General features: G+C 39.6%; 1 protein-coding gene across 2 annotated transcripts in view; it reads right to left on the reverse strand.

Annotated features, from left to right (window-relative positions):
* The window catches only part of Cd96 (CD96 molecule), an 89,992-nt gene that overhangs the window by 16,734 nt on the left and 49,972 nt on the right, over nt 1-23,286 (reverse strand). For both annotated transcript variants that reach the window (XM_015478538.2, XM_015478537.2), the window contains 2 exons: nt 22,912-23,100; nt 16,516-16,611 (listed from right to left, as the gene is read on the reverse strand). In XM_015478538.2, the coding sequence (XP_015334024.1) occupies nt 16,516-16,611; nt 22,912-23,100 (285 nt within the window). The remainder of the gene's footprint in view (nt 1-16,515; nt 16,612-22,911; nt 23,101-23,286) is intronic.

Consider the following 23,286-nt stretch of genomic DNA (forward strand, 5'->3'; position numbering starts at 1 on the left):
CTCTGATTGTACACAATGTAGCATCATACCATGTATGCAGTCATACATGTACCTAGGGTAATAATGTCCACATTGCAATTCTTGATGTCTTTACTTTTGGTTGATGTACTCTCATATTTGGTCTGAATTTTCTAGTAGAAAATGCTAAGAAATAAAAGTGTATGTTATATAATTGATGGACATCATAGAGTAAGTAAATTGTTCAGGAAAATAATTATTCTTTCTATTGTAATTAATAATTTCCCCTGTGTACTTATAAAAACACTGCATAACATGTATAATATCTGTAATAATACCTTTACAGTGCCATTAGCATTCTAGCTTCTCAAGTTCCTCAATTTTGGGTAAGCATATGTTTTATAAGAACATAGGCAATGAAACCTCTGGAAACAATATGTGATAAATAAACTTACATTGCAGTCTTTGCATCTAAAAGTAATTCATAGCCAGAGATGATCACAATAATCACTTCTGCAATGCAGCCTGCCAGTGGACTTCAAAGAGAGATCCTGCACCATGGCTTCAGGAAGACAGTCAAACATGGGGAGATGTGTTAGGGATTGCCTCAGAAGATGCCACATGGGCAATTGAAATGGGCCAGTCAACATAAGGATGGGACAAAAAAATTTAGGCAAGATATGCATAGTGATTTGCATAACTTCATTTATCCATCAAATACTTACTGAATGACAATTTTGTACCAGCAGCACTGGGGAAAAAGTGAAGAGCAAGAGAAACTTTACCTGACTTCATGGAGTTTATATTTTAGTGAGAATAAAGGTGAATGTAGTGGACCACTGTCTGAACATCAAGCCTATTCCTCCTCCTGTTGACACAAACTATTTCCTACCCTACCATGCAGTTACAGGTTGCCATGCGCCAAGTCCTAATCAATGGAATGGGATGGAGTGATGGCTGTCATTTCAAGACCTGGCCTATGAAATCTGCAAACTATCCTTCTTGATCTTTCCTTGTGTATTATGCAGATATTATAAAGGTGACTGAGAAGTTACAAGTTAAGGGTGACAGAGCCATCAGCAGCCTGGGTTTCTGAATGACTGTGGAACTGAGCATGACCAAGCTGCTGGCTTGACCCCTCATTGGCTATTGCCTCAAGGATAAATGAACTCATATTAAGAATAAATGAACAAAGTGAAATGGCACTGCAGTCTGTTTCCCTTTTCGTACTAATAGTAAAAACAATTGCAGTACAAGGTGATAAGTATTATGATAGAGAAATTCAGTGCATTGTGGGAATACAGAGAAGCGGAACAACCATAATGTGGAGCTTTCTGGTGATGTAACACCCAGGCATGATGGATGACAGGAATTAGTTAAGCTGGGATGGGGAAGGGAGAAGGACAGAATGCAAGAAGCAAGAAACAGTGGGAACAAGAGAGGTAACAGAACACTGAGGTTGTAAAAAATGTTGGAGGTACTCTGTATGAAGTAAAAGGATAAGTGAGGATGAGAGGGAAGAAGCAGCTCTATTCCTCACTCCGATAGAAGAAATTATATTCAGCTGGTCCTCACCAGATGCTCTAACCAGAGGGTAAGTCAAAGGTGGCCTCATTGAAGGCCAGAGGGATGAAGAAAGTGGGTAGGTTTAAGGGGCATTTAAAATGTAGACTCTCTAGTGTGGTGGCACATGCCTGTAATCCCAGTGGCTCTGGAGACTGAGGCAGGAAGATCACAAGTTCAAAGTTATTGTCAGCAACTTAGCGAGGCCTAAACAACCTAGCAAGATAAAAAAAAAAAAGTCTCAGATGTGGTTCAGTGGTTAAGCACCCCTGAGTTAAATCCCTGATACCAAAAATATAAATAAATAAATAAAAATGTAGACTCAATGGGACTTTGTGAATGATTGGGTAAAGGAAATAAGGGTGAGATACGTCAAAATGAATCTCAGTTCCCTAGCTTGGATAGCACTTCAGATCATGGTATCACTAGCTGGGAAAATAAGCAGAGGTGATGAAGTAGTACCCCTTCCTCCACAGAGAATCTTCACTAAGCTTCTCCAGAAATCTTCACCATAATTGATTTTAAGACTATCAGCAAAACAGCCTCTACAAAAGAGTTCAATGTGGGTAAGCTCCCTATTTTCCTGTTGCTTTATTTTACTTGGACACTAGCCTAGAAGAAATCAGCACTCTAGATGCTAAATGCCCCTTTACTAGTTTTTCACAAACATTTATCCAGTACAGTAGCTTGTAGAAGTGTGTTTGCAAACGCAAAATGTGATTAAAAAAAAAAAAAAGACAAATCCTTTAACCAGGCATCTGGCATTGAGCTGGGGCTTCACAAAGATGTCTACATAAGTGTAAGATAAGAAAAGTTACCAACTGGGCTCCATGCTAACATCTGGCAAGGGGAGGAAAGAAAGGGAAGAAGAAGCTTTCCCCTTCTCAGGCGCTGTCCTTGAAGGGTTAACTTACCCAGAACAGTGAAAGAAAAAGCTGCTTTTGGGTGAACTTCTGTACACTGTGTACTTCTCAGCACCTCCCATTACATGCTGAGTATAAAGTTCTGAAACTACCTGAACTCGGGGTTCAGGGGAATTGATGGATTACAGCGAAAGCTTTGTCCTCTGAGCCTGGCAAAAGCCAAATAAAAATCTGCTTCCTGTTCCTACTTGGTATCTTGCCTCATCTGTCCCCTGCAACAGAGAGACAGTTTTGGAAGTGGCCAGAGGGCACAAAGATGAATTCAATTTTGGATTGGTTGATTTTGAGTGCATATGAAACATTCGATTCTAGCAGAAGTTTGACCTCGTGAATTGGAATCTTAGGAGTGAAATATGCAAATCCACATTTGTGAAACATCAGCATGTAGGTGATCACTGACGTAGCTGAACACTATGGAGGGGGTTCTATAAAGACATTCCATATAAGTGACTGGCAGAGGAAAGGATGTTCAAGAGAAGCCAGAGATGCAGGAAGAAAGCTAAAAATACATAATGTTATAGAAGCCAAAGTGACTGGGGGTTTCCAGATGCAGGATAAGCCAGTCTAATTTAACAAATATTTGTCAGTGAACTCTGATGCTTGAAATTGGGTCTGTGGAGTCAAAGAGAGATTTTCTCCTGCCACGAAGAGATTTTTCAGACAGTTCTTGGCAGCTAGGAATCATTGCATTAGACCCATCAATCTGCACAGAGCCTAAGAGACAGATATGCAAACCACTTGAAGGTTTACATAAGCAATATAGCTTTGCTATTCAAAGCGTGGATTCTAACCAGGCTCCCTAGTTTGAATCCTGGCCTGGTGGGTTGAATTTTAGTTAGAAATATGATTCTGGTAAAGTTATTAACCTTTTTCTCTTTCTCAAGATCCTCCCTTGTGAAATAGTAGCACTTTTCTAGTAGGGTGATGGTGATGATTTAAAGAGTCATGCTTTAAAAGTACTTAGAAGAGCACCTGGAATGAGACAAATGAGAAAAGGTGCATCTTGGAAGCAGATCATCTTCAGTTTAGTTCAGATGTGAAACCAGCATTAGGATAGCAGTGTATCTTAACAGTTGAAATCTCTTGAGCCTGTCCCTCAATTGTTCCATTTCCCCGGTGTTTCTGCAAGGAAGTTGGTTTAAGGTACTGAATGCCTCCTTGCTTAGGCTGTGCCAAGTCAACAGCCTCATTTCAAAAGTCTGTGCCAGAAAAGGGCTAATAGACAGGAGTGAAAAGAGTGACACTTTGCTGAGGCATTAGCTTTATGATGGGGTAGTAGCCTCTCACTGACAGAGTCACTTACAGCTCTTCTCTTTCACCTCACTGAGCCACCAGTACCAGATTCTTGTTCAGTAATTGCAACTTTAGGTCACATCCTCCCACCACTCACCAAAGGCTTGATTGATAGAATATGTGAACAAGACTACCTGCCGAAAAGCTATGTGATGTATTTGCAGATTAAACCCACTCTGCCTTAAACTGAGCACTGGAAACACCTTCCTGTTCACTACAGAATTGCTTTTACAGCATAGGCAATGGTATTTTTTTCATCGCCCACACAGAATAAGTCAATGGGCCAGATGCTGCAAGGGGTGGGCATTGCTCACCTGCTGTGAGAATGTTGCTGGGGCTGTGCTCAGCCTCGCCCTCTAGAGGAAGATCTAGGTAGTCTCAGACTTAAAAGCAGCTATGCTTATGGAAGGAAGAAGGCTGATTTGCTATACATTTAAGAAATATGGAGTGATTTTGAATTTCATTTCTCTCATCGAGATGGTTTCAGTTTTGTTCCTCTCTACAGCAATTCCTTTAGTTACCTCTTTTTAAAATTTTGTATTGATATTGTATTTTTAAAGACACCCCCTATCCCTTTTAGGATAAGACAAGGTTTAAAAATACATGGAAGACAAAGAAGGACTAGCCATAAGTAATCTTTGGATACTGTGATGTGTGCTTTCTTTTTTCTTTTTCTTTTGGTACTGGGGATTGAACTCAGAGGCATTTAACCACTGAGCCACATTCCCAGCCCTATTTTATATTTTATTTAGAGACAGAGTCTTCCTGAGTTGCTAAGCACCTTGCCATTGCTGAGACTGGCTTTGAACTTGCAATCCTTCTATCTCAGCCTCCCAAGCCGCTGGGATTATGGGAATGCACCATCACGCCCGGCCCATGATGTGCTCTTTCTAACTAGTGGACAAATATAATTCTTTCTTCCTCCCTCCTTTTCTCTCTCCCTCCTGTGCCCCATCCAGCACGGATCTCCAAAAGTATTTATTGAGAGACTTAGTGAATGAAAAAGGAATATTTTTATCAGTGGTGATGTGATCACAATGGTCATAGGAGGATGAAGAAAAAGAATGAGGAAACAAACATTAGAGAGCTTTGCATTTATTTGTGAACTACACTTCCATTCCTAGAAATCGCAGTCTAATATGTAACTAAAATATGAAACTATACCTCTTACCTGCCAGCAGTGACAGTTTCCAGCACCAGTCTCATTGGCCACACTGAGTGCTGGAATAGACTAGTGCCATGTGATTTGCCTCTGGCAAGAATCACTGGAATCCTGAGGAATTTCAACTGGGAATTTCATTTGTGTTAAAATGATTCAATGTTCTCTTCTGGAGGTCAGAAAACAATGTGACCTAAATCCTCTGAGAGGTTTATAGTGCAGCGTGGGGTGGGCTCATTGATTATTTCATGTAATGGGTTATTTAGGCACCACACTGGGAAGGAGCATGGGGACCACCACAGCTCAGGCATGTACACTACCTGTGTCTGTTTCCTGTGTCTGAACAGACTCTGATATCTGTGCCCTGACCTTTCCTCTAGCAGGTAAGGCTATGGAGTTGGTTGAGGGCTGAGAACATGTCAGCTGCTGAGAAGAAAAGAATCAATAATACCTAATCTCTATTCCCAGGGAGCACATGGTTATTTCAGTCTTACTGGTCTTCTGGTGAATGTTTTCTAGCCTTGGCCTGAGGATCTGTATTAATTTGCATAGGTTATTGGAAGAATGATCTTTTCCCTACTAGTCCCCATTCATCATGTAGAAATCAGAGCTGAAACCATTTAGGAAAAACTATCTGGTTTCCAGATAGATTAAGTCCATTCCCCTTCCTGCCATTTTTCCTACCATGGTTCAAGGTTAAGGTCCCTGCACAATCTGTGACCAGACCTCTATCAATCCACACATGGTCATTCATCCATTTGTTCAACCAACACTTGGAGCCAGTATTTTCCAGGCATTGGGCTTGGCACTGTGAATAATGGTCGTCTGCACTTTAAGTTCATGGAGGAGATAGACATCAATTAGAGAAGCAAATAAACACATTCGAATATGAGAACATGGGAATCCCTTAGAAATGTGGTGGCAGAATGGGGCCAGGGAGGGGCAGTGGAAGCACCTGGGCAGAGGGTACAGCAAGTGTGAGGCCCTGCAATTCTCACACACTATGGGTTACTATCAGTACTGTCTGGCACATGCCCCTTCTAGGACTGGACATCTGCAAGCTCCCAGGAGTGGGTTTTTCTGTGTATTGAGCTGAACTGGGTGTGACTATAGGGTGATACCTGTCATTCTGCCCATCTACAACATCTGCAGAAACAGGAGAGCAGAGGTCACTCTGGCACACTGGTGACAACAACACTACTTATTTCTTAGGGTTTTCTGTTTGGTTTATTTTGTAAAAAAAGGAAAAAAAACACATCATAAAACTGAACCTCTAAGAGATTATCTAACCATGTCTTGCTATTAAGTGGAACATTTTAAAAGAATTTTATTTGTATTCCTCTGAGCTAAATTTTTGCAAGTTTCATATTGGTCCTATTTCTCAGCATGCAAATGAGACAGCTTGCTTTGTGTCTGTTCAATTCAAGGCTAAGTTTATACTTCACAATAAAGGGAAGCCTCTTCAATATTCAGTAGATTCTACATTATGATGTACTATGTGGGCAAAAAATACACCAAACCCAGTGATCAAAAGTTGCTTGCTTTGTTTTCTGGTTGTTTATGTCTTCTTCAATGTGAATGTTTATTGCCATTAAATCTTGTAAGTAACAAGGCATATACCATAATGACCCTTGTTTCCAAGAAAGAAGGGGTTTAGAAATAAACACTACTTCACATAAAATGTCTTGTTTATACGAGTTCAGAAACTTCCATGAGGTTATGTGAGGTTTGAGACCTTTCTAGTCTGTCTCTATTTTAACCCTTTAAAACATTTCTCACTAAAATTAACAACCATTTCTCCATATGTCACCAGAAATTCAATTAAGTCAGAAGACAGCTCCACTCATTCTGAGTTAAATAGAGAAGACAGGAGCATGTTCTCCAAGAGCTAATTCTGGGTTGTGCCCTGCTATATCTCAAGCAGAGTCAAGCTTCCTGATCCATATCCTCCCCACATGCACATCTTCCCAGTAACCAGCCACCTAATACTGGACTAAGTAGAAGTAAGGAAATGCTGAAAAATCTCATGGTTGACTAACTCTTTAGAAATTCTGAAGTGTTCTCTAAGCAACTTGGATTTTAAGAATAATTTTTTATGAAACTATTTTGTGCCAAATAAGTGATAGGTGAGCAGTTATTATAAGGAATAAGTGGAGGATAGGGATAAATTTTTGAAAAAAACATTTTCTTTGGTTATTGTCCCCTCCAAGTTATTAAGACATACAAACAAAGATCTCCATTTACTTTGAGATTAGTTGTATTTGCCAGACTCTTCTTTAGATCGTGACATTCCTTCTCAGACTAGACCCAGTGGGTCTGAGCTTCCTGGTTGCTCACTCTGCATTTTCACATTTAACACAACAATTATGTGGACTAGATAATATTGCTTCCATTCTCTAAAATTAAGAAGCCACATTAGAGGGGGTAATGGCCCCAGGTAACAGAGGTTGTAGGAGGCAGAGACAATACTGATGCTAAATATTACATTCATTCCACTGTGGTAGTCTTGGAAAGCAGAGTCGGCCTCGCCTCAGCAGGCATCATCAGAACCCCAGCTTAGCCAGAGAAGGCTCACTCATGGTTCCTGGGTACGACACCCAGAACAGAGGGTTTCTGATGCCTCGGTTCCTGCCTTTTCCTCCTCATCATCACTGGCTTTTTGTCATAAGACCACCAGCCTTCAAGCCTGGACCACATGCAGTTTTCTTAGGGGGCCTTCCTCCACTCTTGCCATATCCTTTCTTTGTGAATATCTTCCTCCTTCTTACTTAATGAGATCCTTCATTCAAAACACATTTATTGAGTTATCAATACTTATGGATAACCAAGTGTTATCAGTAGAGAGTGACTCCTGCTCTCCTGTTGCTGCAGATGTTGCAGAATGACAGGTATCACCCTATAGTCACTCCCAGTTCAGCTCAATACAAAGAAAACACCACTCCTAGGAGCTTGTAGAGGTCCAGTCCTAGAAGGGGCAGGTCCCAGACAGTACTGTTCCAGGTCATTGAGGTTCATTCATAGACAAATCAGAAAGAAAGAAAAAAATCTTGCTCTCATTGGATTTACCTTCTCATGGGAAGGACAAAACAAGTAATTAGAAAGTTATTCAGCAAGTAAATTATAAAGAATGTTAAAAGGTGCTTTGAAGAAAAATACAAACAGGGATAGGGAAAGTGAGAATAGGGAATGGATGCAATTTTAAATAGAGTGGCCATGGAAGGCCTCATTCGGAAGGTGACATTTGAACAAAACTTTGGGGGAAGAATTTTCTAGGTTTAGGGAGCAAATGAAAATACCCTAAGGTGGGAGCAACTTGGCATGTTGGAAGAATAGTAGCAAGGAGACTGATTTGGCTGCAGCAAAGTGAGTCCAGGGGAAACTTCCACTATATCATGTTTGCTTCATTTTCACTTAAATTTCTTTTCATTCTGCATTTTAATGGATAACACTGAACAGAATTTTCAAATGGAATTCCCTGCATCTTCATTTCAGATGTGGTCTCAAAGGTTAAAAACCACAGAACAGGGCAAGTTCAGCTCCACGTTGAAAGCAGAGCTCTAGCCACCACCAAGGCCATTGTGAGACAGGTTGCAGTGTATTCTCTCTGGTCCACCATCAACCTCAAAGCTGTATAAGGGGTGGAAGCAGGTTGGGTGAGGATGTTATCAGAGTCCTGTGCATCTGGCTTCCACCATCAGAGAGGGAAGAGGAATCTGCTCCCTTACTCAAGACCACGTAGAATGCAATTTCAAAAGAAACACTCAGAGCTCTTGGCCTGTGTGTCCTGGGTTTTTTTTTTTTTTGGACAGAGGGCATTGGTCTCTGACTCAGATAGCAGAGGTTATGTTAGGAGTACATGGCTAGCAGCTCTGATGGACAAAGAGAAGAGACAGGGCAACCCTAGGGAAGAGCACTTCTCCCAAACATGAGGAAAAGACACATATTTTTGCAGACAATATAGAAGGCCACGAAAAGACTCTCCTGCAGGAAGAACATCTATAGGAACAAAGAAGTTCCCAAGAGGAACCGCAGGGGGCAGTAGAGAGTTCCAAGGCTGCAGGAAAGAAGCAGAAGACTAGAAGAGATGTGTGGCCTGTACCAAAAACACAACAGCCATTACCACAGTGACAGTCAAGAATTTCTGAGAAATCTGCCAAAGTGTTTGTTACTGTGAAGATGATCGCTTTCCTTCAGAGTCACCTACATCTGATTATAGCCAGCCTGTCAAGGGAGGTCTTTTCTCACTTACCTCACTGCTCTTCTCCCTGTCCCATCTGGTCCTCACCCCCCAAAGTGGCCCAAGCCAATAACCAAGAGTGGAGAGGAGATTGGAGGCAGGCCAGGGCATCATTAAGATGTCCCCACCTTGCCTAGACAGAAAACACACAACCTGGCACATGCCAGCCTTCTGAAGCTGAGGCACACCCACACTTGGGAGTGGGGAGAGGAGGGAAGTTCTGGTCTGAATTAACTTTTTCAAGTTTTGACACTGCATTTGACGAGACTTTTTAATTATTGACATAAGTCTGTTCTTGTAGCTGAAATGGGCCAGACGACATTTATTATATAAAAATCACCCGAAAAGCCAAGTAATCTGTCTGAAATTTCCTTCAGAGGCCAAAAAGAAATTATTCAAGAGAGCTCATTTGGACAGGGAGTGATGGAGAAAAATAAAATTAGTTTTGCTCTCTAGTCCAGCTTATGTAATCAACCAAGTACAAAGATAAAAGTGATTTATAAGTTCAGTTTGAGTGACCTGATGAATTAGTCTCAATTATCTATGGCTCTGTCAGATTCCTATGTAAAACTGAAACTCGAAATCTAATTATTTTCAAATAGCTTCTTTGCTTGGCCTTCTACTTTATCACTGCAGCACTGATCAGCATCACATAGCCTGAGACCTCCTACCTAGTCTCCATGATACACATGAATTACTATCCAGTGGTTCCCCTGTTGCACAAAGGGCCTTTACATGTGGTGGTGGCATTAACTAAGGAATTGCACTTAGAGATGCAGGCCAGTAACTACACTGAAGCAAATGCATATCAGCCTCATCAATTGTGGTGGTCAGGATGAGGTGGGTGCTGACCACAGCCCAGGGTGAAGGAGACCCGTGATATGAAGTTCTAATCTCAGCACAAGACCGTTTATATGTGGGAAGCTGATTAGGTGGGACACATACTGACCAAATAGGTAAGAGGAACACATATTGGCGGATTATTGGTCTATGAGGGGTTTCAAGACTCCCCTCATGGAGATGACAGTAAGCAGGAAGTGGTGCATTTGCAGATACTCAGTAATTATTGAATAAACTGAAAAAGTGATCACCCGATAGCTTCTCCCAGAGGTACCTCACTCCCAATGGGGAAAACAGTCTAAGTAAACCAGTCATTAAGAAGTTTCCCCTTGATTTAAGAGTGACTGGTATAAAAAAAAATGAGAAGCTTTGTAACAAACAGTGATGTGCACTCAGGTGAAGCGTGGTGAGAGACATAAAGAGCAAAATCTCCTAGGATTGAATAGAGAGCTGGAAATTTTTTGTACACAAAATTTCCCTGGTTGTGTACAAATTCTGTAGATCTGCATCTACATTAAAAATCACACAAGCATTAATAGGGGAATGGTGAGTGAGGGGAGGAGGGTTTCTTTCCTCTGATTTATTTCCAGCTGAAGAAATGTTAGCTCCACCCTCAGAGGCTGCATTTCTTGGGAAACATTGTCCTAGAGAAGGCCAAGATCAATATAGGTATAGCTGTCAAGTTTGACCAATTTAGAGGAGCTAGGACAGCTTCAAACAAGAGGGGCTACACTCACTGTCTAAAGACATTTATTGAGTGCCCTCTGTGTACTCCCAGAGGCAGAGACCTGAAGCTGAGTGTCTAGGTTCCATGCTGAACTCACCCACTATTTATATGACTTTGGGTAATTTATTTGACCTCATTTGTAAGGTAGGGATAATAGTTATGTTGTTGAGAGGGTTAAAAGAGACAATATATTTATTAGTTTAGAACAATTCCAGGCACATTGGAGGACTTCAGCAAATATTCATATTATTGCTTAACACTTTAACATAGTCATGGCCGTGGGTAAGATTTTTTAAGATAATTTCTAAGAAATAAATGGAAGGCACTTTTCTGATAGTATTCTAAAACCCTTTTTATTTGTTGCCATATTTAGGGAGACAATCCTGGTGAGTCTTCTGTGGAAGTATTCTCTGTTTCTATACATGCCTGTTCTAGCTGAAACTATCATTAATTTAAGTTGATTTTGATCAAGATCATTCGGCCTTCTTGCTCCCTGCTCTTACACTCTTACTTCTCATATACACACCTTCTGTTTTCCTCTTTCCCCTCGTACTGAAAAAACGTCATGTGATGTTCTGATCACAGCCCAAATCCACAGTCCATTAAGCTCACCTTCACCTGGCTCCACCTCACCTAGTCCACCTTACAGCCCTCTCCCCAAGCACCATCAGCACTCCTGCTGCTTGTCTTCTCATGTCCTACATTCATTTAATTTTATGTCTTTGCTTAAAATGATAATTTGAAGAGATGCTTGTTATCTGTATTCCATCGGAGTCCATATCGCCTTCCAGACCCCCCTCCCAATGCAGACTTCCCTGATTGCACTTCCCTGCCCAGCACGCTGCTACCCCTACAACCCCAACACTGATGCTGGGGATAGAGGGGACTGTGAGGACCAGATAAGTTATTGAATAAAAGCTTTAGTGTCCAAATCTGTCTCATCAGGTCTGAGGGTCATGTAAAGACATAAAAATAGAATACAGAGCGAAAGGATCTGTGACTTGATGGGCAGAGAAATGGAAAGCAAGGTGAGAGTCCTCTGGGACTGTAAGCTCTGTGCAGTAAGGGACCTGCCTGTTGTTTTTGTTTTTGTTTTTAATTATTTTTTAAATTTTTTTTTAAAGAGAGAGAGAGAGAGAATTTTAATATATATATTTTTTAGTTATCAGCGGACACAGTATCTTTGTTTGTATGTGGCGCTGAGGATCGAACCTGGGCCGCACGCATGCCAGGCTAGCGCGCTTCCGCTTGAGCCACATCCCCAGCCCCTGCCTGTCTTGTTTACCGCTGTAACCCAGCACCTTAAAAATCCCTGGTTGTAGGCACTCCATATTTATTTATTGGATGAATAAAGGTCTTGAATGATTACCACATCAGGGTTGGCATTCGTGTGTCCTATGGTCTTAGGTAAGATGACTAGTAGACAATTAATAGCCGTATATTGAAAGGGACAAGGATATCTCCTCAGGCCAAGGAAAGTGATTTTGTCCCACTCTGAATTTACCTGGTATCTCAGATTGCTCCATGTGGGCTTGTCTCACTCACCACTGAGCTTGTCAGCCTCTCATCTTTTCCTAGAACAGAACTGAGAATGCGTCTGGGACTCAACAAACACTAATTAGCTCTGGTTGAATTGAGCTAAGTTTCCCTGGGTGATTCTTACAGTTTGTAATGAGTTATAAAGTTCTCCTCCTGTAGTTAAAAAATATTGCTTCCATGACCTTCTATATTTGTTCAAAAAAAAAAAATCCATTCACTGAGTAAAAAAGAATTCTATGCTTGCAGCCAGATTCATAAGCTTGGTAATTATGACTGAATTATATTATAGTTCATCGCATCTTAGAACTTGGAGTGAATCTGTCGCCTCTTGAAGTTGATTTTCCACGACATGCTCCATCTTGCTTCCTTTCCTAAAAGAACATGCAAAGATGACTCCTAACAGCTTCGCAGGCAGCGAGTCATCAAGCTGTAGTGTGATTTCACGTTACCCTCCAGGTTGCCAAGATTAAATACAGATTTTTTCAAAAGTAATTCAGTGATTATTCCAAGAAGATAAGTTTTATCTAGATATAATCAGCTACTAATGTAACTTGTTTTTTTTTCTTTGACATATAAAAATCAGGCAGAATCATTCCAAACATAATTTGTTGCCACCGCCTTGACAGAGGTTTAGATTTGATCTTGTAAAGTGAAAGATAGCTGACCTAATTACACTTGAGCCTGGATGTAAGGGTTTCTCAACCTTGGCATTACTGACATTTTGGCCCCGATAACTTTGTTACGAGGGCTGTCCTATCCTGTATGATGTTTAACAAATCCTTGGCCTCTACCCACTAGATGCTAGTAATACCTTCCATGCTCATCGTGGGAACCAAAAATGTCTCTTGACATTGCCAAAATTCTTCTGAGGAGGGGCAAAATTGCCCTGGTTGAAAACTCCTGATCCTAAACATTATCAGGTCCATGGGGGTAGTACCTTACTTTCAAAAGGTTTAACTCTCCAGAAACTTTCCAATTGCATCATATTAGGGTTACAGTAGATTGGGTAGCATTTTCCCCTGTTTTTTTTCTTTTAACCACTATATTTATATTTTGTGCTTTATTCCCTTTCTAATACTGGACCTGTATTAAATTGTGAGCTCCTTAAGCACAACTGTGCTTTTCCTTGCTTTGAATGTCTTCACAGAAGTAAGCATGGTGTTTTGTCTGCTGTAAGTACTTAACATGTGCTGACCAACCCCATAGAAAATTCAACTGGAAGAAATTCATGCCTGCATTCAACTAGCAGAATGTAAATACTATTAGGGGATATTTTTGTGTGCCTGCATATTTTATTCACTGCTGTATCCTCAGCACCTACCTAGAAAACTACCTGATATATAGGAGGTGCTCAATGAGTATTTGGTAAATGAATTAGATCATGTTATGAATCTGGAGTGTCCAACAAAGGCTCTTGTGTTGAAGGTTTGGCATGGACAACTAAGGTCTATTTCTTTAAGTAATCCAATAAGAGATAGCAAAGCCTAGATGATATTTGGGAAGACTGTGCATCCCATACTCAGCCAACGAAGAACCAGTGAAAGGACCTTGTGTTCTAGGGGATGAAATGTTGATTATAACTGCTCTGGATTGTGCCTGCTCCCCCAGACACTCAATCTTGCAAGATTGTCATTCAAAAGTCTTTTTATTATAACTTGTGTTTCTGAGCTTATCTTTGGCTTTGGGCAGGTGAGTGTGTTTCTCAGGCTGGCTATCATGATCTGAGCTGCTTCCTTTGCTATGCCCTTCAGCCATGATGCTTTGCTTCACTTCACACCCAAAGCAGTGAAGGTAGATAATCATGGACTGGAACCTCTGAAACTAGAGCCAAGATAAACTTTTCCTTCTTTCAGTTGTTTATGGCAAGTATTTTGGTCACAGTAATGAAAAAACATATTGCTTTCTAAAAATAATGTTTAATGAGTTTCCATTCCATTTCCTAAAGGATAATGTTTAGAATCCTTGGCTGGGGTTCAAAGTTCTCTTTATTCTGCATTTTCCAATCTTCATCCTTGCTTCCTTGATACACAGTCCCACTTCTTTGACCCAAGCTTATCTATTGCTATTTACTCAAACGACCATGAATGTTTTTGTCAATGCACAAGAGCTAACTTCATTTTCACTGTTTAAATGTTCTTTCAAGCTCTTCATCAAGTCAAGTAAATACAATACACACTGCAAAGGTCAATTTACTTCATTTCTTTTAGGGAACATTTTCTGTCACAAACCCACAAGGATCTTTCCTAATGTAAGATCTGACACTTTCTGATCTGCACCTCTCCATGTTTTAATTTTATAAGGTATGCCACCTTTCACTGTACTACAAACAAATATGCAAAATAAACAGAGTCCCTGTCTTTATGATGGCAGAGGAAAAAAAGTGGTATATAATGTGATAAGGACTACCTTGAGTCAGAAGACTTTGGTGAATCTTAACTCTGTTGAATAGGTATTGAACATATATGTTCCCAAAGTCTTAATGTTCGTATCTGAAAATTGGGAAAGAATGATTGCTCTTTCCATTGTTCATAAGAGTGAAAAATCAAACAACACTGCATTTAATGTGCAAACATTTCAAATGACACCAAATCACCATTTAATTTGTCCTCAAACCCTTTAATACTCCTTCAAGACAGGAAACCCAAATCTCCTCTCCTGATTAGAGGCTGGACTTGGTGACTTTCTTATAATGAACAAAATAAGACAAAAGTGATGGGAGACTAAGTCAAAGAAAGGCACCATAGCTTTTGTCTTAGTCACTCGGTTTCTTGAATTACTTGATCTTGGGGAAGTCAGCTGCCTTACAGGATATAGTCCTAGGGAGAGGCCCCTGTGGTGAAGACAACATGCTAAAGCAAAGCTTTAGCTCCATCAATTTCCTAAGATGACGGATGCCCCAGCAAACAGCTTGATGATACCTCAGAAAGGATCCCAATTTAGTTTTATCCAGCTAAACTACTCTTGGGTTCTTTTGGTACTGGGGATTGAATGCAGAGGCACTTAACCACTGAGCAACACCCTCAGCCCATTTTTTAATATTTTATTTAGAGACAGGGACTTTCTGAGTTGCTTAGGGCTTGGGTAAGTTGCTGAGGCTGGCTTCAAACACACAATCCTCCTGCCTCAGCCTCCCAAGCTGTGGGGATTACAGCGAGTGCCACAGCACCCAGCTACTTCTGGGTTCTTGAACTCCAGAAACCATGTGAGACATGTTTTATAATTTAGTAAGTGTTCAGGCAATTTTTCATGAAGCAATGGATAGTTATACAGGATACTGTAGAGATTTAAGGTATTATTAAATATGCTAATATGTGCTGAATGAAGAATGCCAAAATCTATCACAATTTATCACTAAATGATGAGCTAGAAAAGAGAAGATTCAAAAATTAAAAGGAAGGAGGAGAAGGGGGAAGAAAAAAATTAAAATTATAAAACAGTAAGAACAAGAAATAATCCTCTAGACCTAAAGCAGGCATCCCTCGCCTGCTATCTACTTCATTTTCTGAGTGGTTTCTTCCTCTCACAGTGACCGCTGGCTAGATGCAACAGGCTACTGGCTAAAGGAATTGTTCATTCCCACAGTCTGCTTTTATTTTGTCCATTTTCAGTTCTCATTTTCAGCTAAAATTGATAGTTTTAATTAAATAAGAAATGAAAGCCATATATCCTCTCTCTATAGAATACAACTTCTTCTTTTTTTGTGTTGGAGAAAGTCACCATGGTTCTTTATTAAGCACAAGGGCCTTGGACATGGGAATTTATGATTTGTTTGCATCAATGCCAACCTTTGGGAGTCACTGTCATTCTTTTGCCATAGCAACACAGACCCAGTGGCCTATATCATTAATGACACCACAGATGGGACAGCTGAATCCATGGTCTTCACCAGTCAGCTTGGGAAATCAATTTGAACCCAAACAAATTTAAATTTAAAATGGGGCCACCATTTGTGACCGTTTTTTTTAAACTCCCCAATGAGAACACAGTTGTGGAGAAGGACTGTCAATTTATTAACCTGTTTAGCAATAAACACTGAATTTAAATTCTTCACTGAATATTTATTGGTCCGGGTTTTTCAAAGACTCCAAGTGAAGGACTTTGCAAACTGTTAACTCTTCAAAACCTTGAGAACAGTACTTAACATGTTTGTCTAAAACGTCATAGCAGAAAAGGGCATAAATCATGCATTTTTACTGAATTCTTTTTTCTTTAACCATCTTCTTGATTAACTGTTTAATAGCTCATGGAAAGTAAAGCAGCATGAACACATTCTTACTGGTAGGAGATACACTGTTGGCTGGAGATGGCGGGGTGCTCAGGGGAGAGTCTGTGACACTGGGTGGAGGCTCCGTGGTTGGGGCATTCACAGAACCTGTAAGGATCAGACATTCAAAATGAACAAAATATTGTAACAGTTGCTAAGAATATTTTCCTTTATTTGTTAATTACCTAACAAGTCAATCTGAAGAGCGGGTTATGGGCAAGGCAGAGAGATGTGACAGGGAATAAGAAAGGCACAGGACTGTCCTTAAAGAGAGTACAGCCTAGAGAAGAGGTGGCCAACTCTGTGTTGAATGCCGTGACAGTGGTGACAGTGCAGGGACAACGTGCCATGGGAATGCATTTCGGGGCACTGATCAAGAAAGAGAGGTCTGGGAAAGCTTCCTAGAGAAAGGGGACGTTCAACCAAGACATGAGAAAACAATTAATATTTTGAAATATTTTAATATTTCGTAAACCCAGAGTTTATAAAATCCATAGACTCACATTTTTTTTAACCAGTAGTACAAATAATGATACTTAATTGGATGTAACATCAGTGAATTTAAGACGTATGGTATTATTTTTCTAAAATTATAGCTTTTGTCATAACATTTTTGGCTACAACTCTTTTTTCTCTCTGTGTGTGTGTGTGTGTGTGTGTATAAATACAGGCTAGTATATGTTGTTTCACTTATATTTTACCTTCATTTAAATTCTTTCACCTTCCATTGTTCTTTAATATAATCCTACTTGAGGTATGAAACAATTTGAAAATGCTGGGAGGATCTGTTGACTTCAGGAACATATAGCTTAAAAGCAGCTAGATAAGTTTTGAGGCTGGAGTATTTTTGTTATTTTTCTAGGAACAATATCATTGGATATACTGTCACACCTGATGAGTTATGCCAATTTTCTGGATATTTAGTTACATATTATACAATTGGTTCTATCCTGCAATTTGCTCTAAGGGTCAGAGTGTGTGTGTGTGTGTGTGTGTGTGTGTATTTATTTATATATATATTTACATGTATCTATGTTTTGTTCTTATGATTCTTAGTGTTTTTATTACTGTACGCTATGGGCAAGGTTCACAGTTGGCTCTGGCTGTTACAAGTAAGTTTATGCTATTAATCCGAGGAGGCAGGGTTACATGTAGAGTGTATTAGGTTAACAAAATGAGCATACTGTTTCTCTATGCTATCCAAAATAAGTTGGAACTTTGAGCATGCCATCTTGGGTAAATTGCTGAGGCTGGTTTCAAACTTTTATCATAATTTGGCCCCTCGTTACACTACCAACATTATTTCCTGACATCAACTTTTACCTATTCTCTCTTAAATCACACATGGTTTCCAACAGGCAAATATTTCAACCTAGTTTCTCCAACACAAGACCCTCTTTCTGGTCTTTGTTCATGTTGTTTCCTGACATTTTTCTTTTACTTCCAAACTTCCCTGAATGTACCTCCTCAAATTCTGGGAAGCCCTCATCACTCTGTTTCATTGGTATGCCCCTCAAGAGAAATAATTGTTTTGTTCCTCACTGTGTTTATGGATCCTGGCAAATGCAAATGATAATACATATGAATACATTCTTAACACTGGAAGACAAAAGACCAGTTTTAAGTTGTATCTGACTGCTGATAGACCATAAGCATCATCTTCCAAAAATAATATCTTAATAAGATGGAACATGGGTCTGGAAAATAAATACCTCAATGATTTTCACTGTAGATTGGTTGGAGCAGAGGTTGGTAAACGATGCCCACAGTCAATTCCGCCACTGACTTTGTTTGTAAACAAAGTTTTATGGGAACACAGTGGTGTCCTTTGGTTTACATGTTGTCTACATCTGCTTCTGTGCTATGGTGACAGAGTTCAGTAGTCATGATGGAGACCACAAACCTAATGTATTTACTATCTGACAGAATGTTGGCTCCCTGAATGGAAAGTGTTGATAGGTTATGCCCAATCCCAGACTTCCACAATGGGAAACATTTATGTTTCATTGCTGGAAGATTTCTGTTTTAGGACACTATTCTGCTATATTTGATTACTAAGTCTTTGGAAGTTGAAGGGTTCAGGCTCTCTCTACATTAGGAAGACATTAGTACAAGATTTTCATTTTGAGAAGAACTCTTTGCCCTGGGACAAAGATGGTGCATAGCTTTCAAGATGAAACTTGAGGCCAAAAAACTTCTCTCTGGTTTCAGATTGGACAGTGAAGTAGAATCTCTGCTATGGTCAAAACAAAAATTCAGGGGGTGAAAAAGGAATAATTACAATCTACCAGGGGAAGTGACTTTCCAAACTCAAGTGCAGAATTTAGCAGAAACACCTCACCCAGCTTTCAGATCATCCCATTTATCACAGTACTGGTACTGAGCCGCTGGCCTAAAGCAACCTGATCTTTTCCTGAGTGGTCTACCCTGGAAAAGGCTGGGCATGGCTCTCAGAATCATTTTGTGGATGTCCCACAAGGGCAGATGGACTGATTCTGGGGCACTACTAGGTGGCTTATCTGGTCCAACTAGAAATAAATCAAACTCCAGGGCTTGCTAGATCCTTTTGCTCAAAATGTAGTCCATTTGACCGGTTGAATGGGCTTCTCTTAGGCTCTTGTTGGAAAAGTAGAATTTTACCTGCTACCCAGACCTACTGAATCAGAACCTGAATTTTAACAAGATCCCTGGTGATTTATACACATACTGAAATACTCTGTTGATACTCTCAGGACCCCAGGTTCAGTGTTGGGTATAAGGCTGGCTGCAAAATAGGGAGTCAGAAAACAAGAATATCTGGCAACTTCCATCTCGATAATCAGTGTTCCTCTCATCCCACTACGGAGCTATTCCTTTTAACTCCAAATACATCAATATTCCACATTCCAAAATACACATACACAGTTTTACACACACACACACACACACACACACATAGTTGTCCACCCTCAACTCTCTATTTCAAAGGTCTTGATTTCAATAGTCACAGTTGGAAATCATTTAATAGACAAATCTCTATCAAAGTTTATGACAGCCAGGATATTAACAACCCCAGGAGGAATTTGTGCTTCACTTTTGAATTAAAACATTAAAACAAAACAAAATCTCTCCCCTTCACCTTGCCACCCCCCCAAAAAAAAACCTCTTTTTTTGTGTGTGTATGTGGTACTAGGTATTAAAACCAGTATCTTCTGCATGCTAGGCAAACGCTCTACCATTAAGCCATAATCCTAGCCTTTTATAATTTTATTTTGAGACAAGAGTCTCTCTAATTGCTGAAGCTGGCCTCAAACTTGTGATTCTCTTGTTTCAGCCTCCTAAGTACCTGGAATTATAGGTGTGTGCCACTGTACCTGGACCAATTGTATTAATGTGAAAAAAAAAAATAGACTACAGTGCTACAATTTTAGATATTCTGATAGGTGTCACGGCAGGATATCTTTGGAAAAGTTACTGTTAAATCATGGGAATTCTGCAGGTCCTGTGCACAAATAGTTACCTGAAGAGCCACTGATCACTTCACCTGGACCCCTTCTCCTTTATGACTTCTCTAGAGTAAGCACCATTGAGCACTTGAACTTCCTGGGATACTGGGTGTGTGTGGGGAAGGGAGCACCTCCGCTTCCAACATTATGACCCTCTCTGAAATCAAAAGGGAGAAAAATTCCTTCCCTTCTCTCCCTAAATCCCTTTCTTCCTCTAATAGTCTCAGAATTTCTTTCCAGCACTGAGATGATAGATTTTTCTTCTGTGTTTTCATCTCGGTATCTTGTCAACAAAAATAGCTTGGTAAAGCAATGACTCTTGCAGAAGTCAATTGCAGAGTTCATAAAGCTTCCAGAGAGTATGTTTGGAAGTAAGTGATGGCACTGCTCTGCAGAGCCTCAAGTGCACCTTCTAACACTTTCAAAATGATTGTGTTACCATGGGACCAGAATGGGAGCTAGAATTTTGGGAAACTGAATTCTTCAAAGTTTATTGTCTTTAATATTTGATCATGGAGGCTGAAGATCCATTTGACAATTTAAAATTAACCCCCTGTTTAGAGTCTAGAATTATACTAGATTGATGGTTCCCTTATAAAATTAGAATTATGGCGTGTTTGGGGTTATCAGAATTAGTGTTCCTTCTTATTACCTTAAAAGTGTTCATAATTTTTGATCTTGAAATCAAGCACAGTTTTCACATTACAAAATATTGATTTTTGTTTTTCAAGCATAGGAATAGGTTTCTCTTTAGGAATTTGAGGTTTTACACTCTTTTAGTTCAAGTCCTTAGATGCTGCCAAAGCTACTGGCAAATGTAAGTGACAAACAACTAACTTCATACTGTTCCAAAGCTGAAGCCATGTCCAGCCTTCTGGAAAAGAGGCATCCTTATTCCCAAGGGAGTTAGGAAGAGCCAAGAAAGGCTATGTTCATGTAAATCCATCAAAACTTCTGAATGATTGACGAAAAGATCATTGACCACTTTGTTCATACTTATACCTATAAACAGGGAGGGCTCTGGGGACTATGTTACCTTCCCAGCATCAGAGGATGCCTGCTTCTAGGTAGTGAGGATGGATTTGGTGGAGATGTACGTTATTCTTCATCCCAAGATCCCAGTAATAACCATTATATTCGCAAAGGAACTTATCAGGACCCGAGATACAAAACGTGTCCTTGAGACAAAGAAAAACCCTTTCCCTCATAAGTTATACTGTGTTTTTATGATTATGTCAGAGACTACATTATTTCTGAAAATAGGATAATGATTAAAAAGGTTCATTGTCCTACATAGTGGTAATAATGATTTGCAAATCTGTTTAGTTTTATAAGATTATTATTAAATACACATATCTTTCAGATGCCATTAGAAATGTTTTATAGGCATATCTATTGTCACTGCATTTGTTGAGACATTTGTTCTCATCTTTTATGTAGTAAAATATTCATTATTTGATCTGGCTCAGAATAGTAAATACTCTGGTTAGTTAAATTTTGTAATAACTAGAATGATGGTATATATCAATATTCAGGTCATAAAATCTTCTACATCCCAGATACTGTGCTTCAAACTAGGGCACTAAAATCATTAGGCTATAGTCCTTTTCCTAATGGTATTTATATTGCAAATATGGTTTACCCCTTTCTAAGTATTCAAATTATATATGCTGTAAACAATTGGATATTTTTTATGAGTTCGAAGAAATTTTAGGATCATTTTAATCTCTATTAATCCTCAGTATTTATATTAATCTTTGTTATGTGGCAAATAAACAAAAATGCTGCTGGTGGGACTGCAAATTGGTGCAGCCAATTTGGAAAGCAGTATGGAGATTTCTTGGAAAGCTGGGAATGGAACCACCATTTGACCCAGCTATTCCCCTTCTCGGTCTATTCCCTAAAGACCTAAAAAGAGCATGCTACAGGGACACTGCTACATCGATGTTCATAGCAGCACAATTCACAATAGCAAGACTGTGGAACCAACCTAGATGCCCTTCAATAGACGAATGGATAAAAAAAATGTGGCATTTATACACAATGGAGTATTACTCTGCATTAAAAAATGACAAAATCATAGAATTTACAGGGAAATGGATGGCATTAGAGCAGATTATGCTAAGTGAAGCTAGCCAATCCCTAAAAAACAAATGCCAAATGTCTTCTTTGATATAAGGAGAGTAACTAAGAACAGAGTAGGGTCGAAGAGCATGAGAAGAAGATTAACATTAAACAGGGATGAGAGGTGGGAGGGAAAGGGAGAGAGAAGGGAAATTGCATGGAAATGGAAGGAGACCCTCAGAGTTATACAAAAGTAGATACAAGAGGAAGTGAGGGGAAAGGGAAAAATAATACAAGGGGGACAAATGAATGTCAGTAGAGGGGGCAGAGAGAGAAGAGGAGAGGGGAGGGGAGGGGAGGGGGGATAGTAGAGGATAGGAAAGGCAGCAGAACACAACAGACACTAGTATGGCAATATGTAAATCAATGGATGTGTAACTGATGTGATTCTGCAATCTGTATATGGGGTAAAAATGGGAGTTCATAACCCACTTGAATCAAAGTGTGAAATATGATATATCAAGAACTATGTAATGTTTTGAACAACCAACAATAAAAAATTAAAAAAAGAGTTATGATTGATAGAATTTGAACAAAAATTACTGTATTCAACAGAAATTCTTTATGGAAACAGGAATCATCTACTTTCCTTTCATTTGAAGAAATTCTTGTAATATTATTTTCAAATTTTACTTGTGAAAATGTTTGATAATTTGAAAGTAAAGCATTGGGGAGAGGGTTTTCTGAGATCAAAGTTTTATGGAAATGGTGAGTACTTTTTTTTGTTCTGATTAGACATGTTCTGAATTTTTGGCAGTCTTGTCCAGCCCTTACTGACTTTATTAAATAAACAACTCACCTAAGGAAAAAGTGATCTTTTCTGATGAAGTATTCCACATTTTATTTCCAGGGACTGGAGACAGAGCCATACACCAAATGGTCAGGTTACTTGATTGGGTTGGTTCACTACCATGCATCCTTGTTAAAATAGACTTGAGTTCCAGAAATCCATTTTTGCCTTTTCTCTCTTCATTGGTAATGTTTATTCCTACAAAATAGATTCAAACATGGTTATCACTAACATTTTTTTGCATCAGCCATATAATGATACCAAGACATGGCCTTATCATTTGATGTTGTTTTTTGTTTCCTTTATTTTTTGAGATGGCATCTCACTATGTTGCCCAGGCTGACATCTAACTCCTTGGCTTAAGCAGTTCTCCCAGTTAGGCCT

Source organism: Marmota marmota, unplaced genomic scaffold, assembly GCF_001458135.2.
Source record: "Marmota marmota marmota unplaced genomic scaffold, marMar, whole genome shotgun sequence".
In the NCBI taxonomy this organism is placed as follows: domain Eukaryota; kingdom Metazoa; phylum Chordata; class Mammalia; order Rodentia; family Sciuridae; genus Marmota; species Marmota marmota.